Raw genomic sequence first — 7,510 nt, 5'->3', positions numbered from 1 at the left:
ACTCGCAGCAGAGGCGGCACAGGGTGTGCTCCGGGGAGGGCCCGCCCCCGCCCAAGACCGACCTCATGGCCTTTAGCCCTAGTGTTCCCCCTTGTTCAAGTTCTGGAGATAGTGGAGAACAACAGGAGATTTTTGGGAATGATGTAAGTACAGTAATTCTGAATGTATTTAATGCCTGTTGATGTCAATCGCATAGTATGTTCAGCGACATTAGTATAAGTTTATTGTTTCTTTATTTGTTTTTGTTTTGTTTTCTTGGGATGGTTTATTTTAAAACATACTGGAAGTCTAGCCATTTTTATTACTTTTCACTGAAGTCTTAATGAACACACCAGGAACATTATTTAGTTGCTGAAAATAATAATAGTGGTAGTAATAGCAGTAATGAAATAGATGGCTAAAGCTGTCTGTAAATGAAGAAGGCTAAGTCATCCAGGCAAGGATCACTGATGGGAAATGGAGGATGTAGGCAAAGCTTAAATATTATAGTTCTCAATTTTGCAACAAGTTCAATTTTTCTATTCATTTCCTTATTCTAATTGGTGTCCTCCCCTCATTGCGTTCATGTATTAAAAATTACCATAATAATGCCTAACTTCATAATTTAGTTATTTTGAGTTTGAAATGTGTTTGAATTCTTACCTTCCTATAAACTCTAAATTTATTTATTGCTAATGGGCATGGGCTGAGGTGGCTTCCTTTTATAAAGAAGTTTGTTTCTTTATAATCAGTGGCACTTCTTTGAGATACTGGGTGAAGTTTCAGCCTTACCTTTGGGGAGGACTTTACTTTTTTGTCTTTAATCCTCTCATGATTTCCTGCTCATGTTCTTCATAGTCTTCCGCTGCTTCAGATACACTACATTTTTTTTTTACTTCCTAGTGTAATTTCAGTTTTGCTAATTGCCTGCTGAATCTATTGCTGCTCTCCTCCAAATGAATTCATTGATTTCCTTTTTTATTTGGAAGATTTATTTGATATTTGATCATATTTATGTTTCTTCCATTCATGGTACCCATTGTGAGGCTGTATGGAAATATTTTAGGGTAGGGTAGGAAAATTCACACTTCCTTGTGCTTTGAGTTTAAGAGAGAGTCTTCCTGTATATGCGGAAACGTGGTACTGCTGCCTGTGTCCACCAAGCCACTAGGTCTTTGAAATGACATTGATTTAAATAGCTTAAGCATAACAACCATGAAATATCTGTAAAGTCACTTCCATTTGACAATGGTGTTGTTGATCACATTTCACAATTTGATATTGTATACTTTAGATACATTTGATGCAAAATCATGTGAATTGTTTTCTTTAAGGAGATCACAGAGAACTTGTATTTAGAGCTATAAGCATCTAAATCAATTGATGTGAAAGTTTATTTATTTATTTATTTATTTATTTATTTATTTTTGCTCCAGTGTACAAGTTGTTGTGTGGAGAAATAAATTATATATGATATATTTACATGTGGAGGAGAACCATATTATGGATAGGGTAAAGTTAATAGAAATGCTGAGGAGGCATTAGTCGCCATTTTCTACCCACAAAAAAAGGATGATTTCCATGAAGATGAACATTAGGAAATCTTCTGAAAAGGAAAAACCAGGCCCTAGTTTATCATACTGAAAATCTCTTCATCCATAGCTACAAAGTAGAATAAGAACAAACAGTCACTAACTACAAATAAACCACTACTATTTGAACTGTTTGTTTATTAGAACATTGTGTGAAGGACTTAAAATACATAATTTAATTTAATCCTTATAACAACTTATAAAACACATGTGACTATCCAAATTTTAATGATGAACTAAGAGATGGTAAGATATTTTTCTAGCTTGTCTACTGCCATCCAGCTAGTACATGGTAAAAATGATACTCAAATGTATATCTTTTAGATTCTAAAGCCATTCTTTTATTCACTGTAGAGTTTTCTACAGTAAATTTTTTCTCTAATCAGGCATAGTTATGGCTAGGAAAATCAAGCCCAAAGTATATAGAGGTGAATCCTTCTTTCTGTTTTGCTTAAGAAAAAAACCATGATTATTTTCGTAGTTAATTTTGTACAATGCCATAATTGAGATTTTTTATGTTAAGTGATTTTTTTTCTCAGAAGAGTTCATGAGCGTCATCATTTGTTGCAATGCCACATTGAGATAGGTCTTTACATCATTCAATGTAATGTAGGTAATGTAGGTAATGAAGAGTTGCCATTGTAGGGACTAGGTATCCGTTGTTTGGAAGTAATCTAAGTTAAGAAGAATCATTTAATATATGGGAAAACCCAGAAGACTGTGGTCTGCAATGTTCTAGCAGAACACCAAAGCCAAATGACAGATATGCAAATGACCCTGTCCTTTTTATGTTGTGAATAAGGATAATGTTTTGGACAAATGTAAGTGGTAATATGATTATTTCTAGGATCCTGGATATCAGCAAAGGATTCAATAAGTGTTTCCAAAATTGCATACTTCAATAACAGCTTAAAAGGTGTATATTTCCCATGAAAATATTTTTTAAAAAAGATTTTATTTATTTATTTGTCAGAGAGAGAGACAGAGAGCACGCACAAGCAGGGGGAGCAACAGGCAGAGAGGGGAGCAACAGGCAGAGGGAGAAGCAGGCTCCCTGCTGAGCAAGGAGCCTGATGTGGGACTTAATCCCAGGACCCTGGGATCATGACCTAAGCCAAAGGCAGATGCTTGACCGACTGAACCACCCAGGTGTCCCTCCCATGAAAATCTTTGAATGTGTGTTGGTATTTCAGAATTCAGTCTTTTTGTGTCTGTGAGATTTGTGCTGACTGAAGAAATGATCTGTGATGAAATAACTGTGTATACTTCAATAAGCCATGATAGCGAAGAGTGAACATCAATGAGTATATCCTATAATTTTGTTAATACAGTGTTGGATAGTATTTCTAATCTGTTTATTTTGAAGAACCTCCTGGGTTTCCAAGAATGGTTTCAAGATTTGTTTCTCTGTTTTATGTTTTCAATAATAATATTACTAGACCTGTTATGCTGTATTAGGGGATGATGAGGACTAATAGAATATTAAACCAAGCACTCTAATATACATACAGTAGACATACAGTAGAAACTTAAGACTAACCAGATTGGGATACCTGGGTGGCTGAGTCTGTTGAGCGTCTAACTCTGGGTTTCATCTGGGGTTGTGATCCCATGGTTATGGGATCCAGCCCCTCATGGGGCCTCTCATGGAGCCTCTGGTGGAACCCCACCTTGGGCTTCATGCGCAGCTCAATCTCTGCTTGAGATTCTCTGCCTCTGTCCCTCCCTCTGCATGCTCTCTCTCTCTCAAATAAATAAATAAATCTTAAAGAAAGACTAACCAGATTGGTTTAGTAAAGGTCAGGCACAAAGTTCTTCAGTTTTCAATCAATTTTACAAAATCAATGTTAATAATAATATTGATGTGAACTTCTTGGCATTAGCTTATTGCCAGATCTCAAGCTTATCCCCCAAAATGAGTTCAAAGATAGCATAATCTCTTTTATATGGATTAGTTGAGATGGTGATATCTAAAATATCATACCCAAAAAGCAAAAGATGGATCATTGGTTTATACAATATATCAAACTCTTTTGTGACTTGGTGTTCATCCAGTGTCCTTTCATATACTCAAAAAAATACCATATTACTGGAAAGTAATTGCTAAATTAACATCTGTCTACCTTGGGTAAACTTTCTGATGTTCATCTCTCTATTTATGTTTGAGGATTCCATATTGCGTGTACCATCTCAATCCCCAATGTCTATAATGAAGTGGTTGGAGATCTCTTGCTTCCTTTTTCTCTAAAATAAATCTAACAGGCTTCAGATAGTAGGTTAAGTCTACTGTTAATATAGTCTAATGTTATATTTTGATTAGAGGCCCTTATAACTGATTGTTTCACAGATGCATAAGATAATTCCATGTTATAAAAAGTGACAAGTCTGCTTGCTTTATTAGTTTTTTAAGAAAGAATTTTGCATTTGCTAAGAGTCCTAGCAGGATGATAATATGGGGAAGAGTAAATTTGAAAAAAATGAAACGAGTCTGAAATTAGCAATAGTATGTGTGTATTCTAGATAAAGAAAAATACTAACATACAAATAAGTATACTAGTAATTTTTTCATGGGCCATTTCAATATTTTTAAATTGGAGATGAATCATCAATCATACAACAAAATACTCAAGCTAGAGTGATATTTATTCTAGATCACTTTCTACTTTAAACTTCCATTAGATCCTCTTTTCACACCCTTAAATCCAAGACTATATGAAAAGACAAAGACATATAACCAAGTTACATCTTCAGGCAATGATAACTCATATCAACAATTCCCATTTTCTCCTGGTATTTTATGAAATTGAATTTACACAAACATTAAAGTCACTTGCTATTTGGTTGAATTATATATGTGTGTGTGTGTGTGTGTGTGTGTGTGTTTAACACAGTAGTATGCATTTAGAGGAGGTATAATTAGAAATCCTTTCCCTTGTTTTGGATGAACTTATGATCTCAAACCCAGAATTCTTTCAACAAGAAACAGGTCATTCAACCATTTATTGAGTGCCCACTGTGTGCTGGGAGCTCTGCTATGTGCTAGCCTACCTCATGTCACACCTACAATGCTACAACAGCTCCCTGCTTGTCTCCTGGCTTCTGGTCTTCTCCCCTTCAATCCACTTTGCATACTTGGCCAATCTCAGCTCTCTTAAGTCTTACCTTACTCTTTTGGTCCAGCATATCCAGTGGCTCCCCAGTGCCCCCAAGATCAAGTCCAGTTCTTTAATGTGATGGTTAAGCCTTCCATGCTCAAGCTATGCCCTCTCTAATGAAATTTCCTATCAACGGTATTGTCTCTTTGTCTGGTCCTCTCCTGTGCCTGGTACTCAGAGATGCTTAATAAGCATTTGTTAAGTGAATGAAGGAAAAAAAAAAGTCAGCTATTTTCATGAATATATCTTGACAGATACACAAAAACCAATGTTAGTGACTTAGAAATACCAATATGGCATACGTATTTTCATGGTGACATTTATTTATTTCATTGAATTATAATAAAATTTATTTTATAATTGAAAGACACCTTCTTCCATATCACTGACACCATCACATGAAGTGTCATTTTGATACCTCATATTATACTGTTAGCAGTGTAACTTCCCTGATAAATCATGTGTGTCAAATATAAATTTCATCCACATCCATAGACTTTTCCATTGTGAATTCTATGTTTTAAACACTAAATTTGAAAACATATTTTTGTTTTTCAATGGATATAAGATTGCTTGTAACAAAAATGCAATTAAATGTAAATAACAAAAAAGAATTGGAACTAAAGAAAATAGATATGAATAGAAGGCAAGTACATAGAGATAAGAACACAACATACAGAACTTAAAGACTAAAGAGTTGTTATTAAAACCTCAAGTTTGTCTTTGAGTTTCCTAGCAGCCAAAGTAACAAAAGAGATTAGAAATAAAACAATTCAGGGTGCCTGGGTGGCTCAGTCGGTTAAGCGTTTGCCTTTGGCTCAGGTCATGATCCCAGGGTCCTGGGATCTAGTCCCACATTGGGCTACCTGCTCTGTGGGGAGCCTGCTTCTCCCTCTCCTCCCTGCTTGTGCTCTCTCTCTATGTCTGTCTCTCTCTCAAATAAAGAAATAAAATCTTTAAAAAATAAAGGTGACCTGATACATATTGGGCTCTCAATTAAAAAAAAAAAGAAATAAAACAATTCAAATTTGATAACATTTTAATATGAGAAGTAATATCTTTAGGAAATGTTTAACCCTAGTTTTTCATAAGGCTACCTGTAGAACCAAACTCTGTGTATATTATGTAGATAAATAAAAGAACAATTGTATAACTCTAAATCAAATATAGGAACAAAAATTTCAATTTTATATTAAGAATAAAATGTCATTTTCCACATACCATTGCTTTCAATATGACTTATACTACAAATGTTTCCTCAATAAGCACTTTGGAAATATTATTTTGAGGATAAAATAAAAGGACACTTGAAGTTAATTATATTTTTCTCTTTAAGTAAAATTCTGTAGTGTACGATGTAGTGTACAGTACTCACTATTCAGGCGCAAGGTGTCGCTCTTTACTTGGTGGAAATAGTTGTTTCAAGGGTTGGTCTGAACAGCCAGGAACGCCCCATACAAAAACAACTCCATCATGCCGAACGTTACTGTTAAAGGATTCTTTGAAACTTCTCAAAAATTCAGCTAGATTTTTAACCCCAAACTGGAGTCTCTGGTACTGTAAGTGTAAAAGAACCTTATTTTGGAAGTCAGTGTCGTATGCGATGTTCGGCTCTCAAAGAAGGGGATTGGGCACTCGGCGTCTGCTGCTGTCGCTTCTCCTTGCAGTCTGGGAGGCCGGGAGTGGTCAGGTCCACTACTCGGTCCCGGAGGAGGCCAAACACGGCACCTTCGTGGGCCGCATCGCCCAGGACTTGGGGCTGGAGCTGGCAGAGCTGGTGCCGCGCCTGTTCCGGGTGGCGTCCAAAGGCCGCGGGGACCTTCTGGAGGTAAATCTGCAGAATGGCATTTTGTTTGTGAATTCTCGGATCGACCGGGAGGAGCTGTGCGGGCAGAGCGCAGAGTGCGGCATCCACCTGGAGGTGATCGTGGACAGGCCGCTGCAGGTTTTCCATGTGGAAGTGGAAGTAAAGGATATTAATGACAATCCACCGGTGTTCTCTCTCAGAGAACAAAAGCTGCTGATTTCTGAATCTAAGCAACCCGACTCTCATTTTCCTCTAGAGGGAGCTTCTGATGCGGATATAGGAGAGAATGCTCTATTGACCTACAGACTAAGTCAAAATGAGTATTTTTCTTTAGAATTACCAACACATATTAAGCAGACTAAAAGACTGTCGCTTACATTAAAAAAATATCTGGATCGAGAGAAAACTCCAGAACTTAATTTGCTACTGACTGCTGCAGACGGGGGAAAACCAGAGCTCACTGGCACTCTTCAGCTTTTCGTCCAAGTCTTGGATATTAACGACAATGATCCGGAATTCGAGCAATCAGAATACAAGGTGAGATTGATGGAAAATGCAGCTAAAGAAACTTTTGTGATAAAGCTAAACGCCACAGATCGAGATGAAGGAGTCAATGGGGAGGTAACCTATTCCTTGATGTCAATTAAGCCCAATGGAAAGCTCTTATTTACACTAGATGAAAATAACGGAGAAGTGAGGGTCAATGGAACTTTAGATTATGAGGAAAACAAGTTTTATGAAATTGAAGTACAGGCCACAGATAAAGGGAATCCCCCAATGGCCGGTCACTGTACAGTCTGGGTAGAAATATTAGACGCTAATGATAATGCCCCTGAAGTCACCGTGACTTCTCTGTCTCTACCAGTACGAGAGGACACTCAGCCTAGCACTGTCATTGCGCTGATCAGTGTATCCGACCATGACTCCGGTGCCAACGGGCAGGTGACCTGCTCACTAACACCTCATGTCCCCTTCAA

The 7,510-nt window shown here is 37.0% G+C and overlaps 1 protein-coding gene across 1 annotated transcript; it reads left to right on the top strand.

The window, feature by feature from the left end:
* Positions 1 to 5,746: 5,746 nt before the first annotated feature.
* LOC116629578 (protocadherin alpha-11-like) lies at positions 5,747 to 7,505 on the top strand (the record flags this gene model as incomplete). Its single annotated transcript, XM_032399830.1, has 1 exon — positions 5,747 to 7,505. A coding segment is annotated over exon 1 (1,176 nt), but the record flags the coding sequence as incomplete, so codon positions are not given.
* Positions 7,506 to 7,510: the final 5 nt, after the last annotated feature.

The sequence above is a fragment of the Phoca vitulina genome, unplaced genomic scaffold, assembly GCF_004348235.1.
Source record: "Phoca vitulina isolate PV1807 unplaced genomic scaffold, GSC_HSeal_1.0 scaffold1539, whole genome shotgun sequence".
In the NCBI taxonomy this organism is placed as follows: Eukaryota; Metazoa; Chordata; class Mammalia; order Carnivora; family Phocidae; genus Phoca; species Phoca vitulina.
This window is presented reverse-complemented; position numbering and strand designations above follow the sequence as displayed.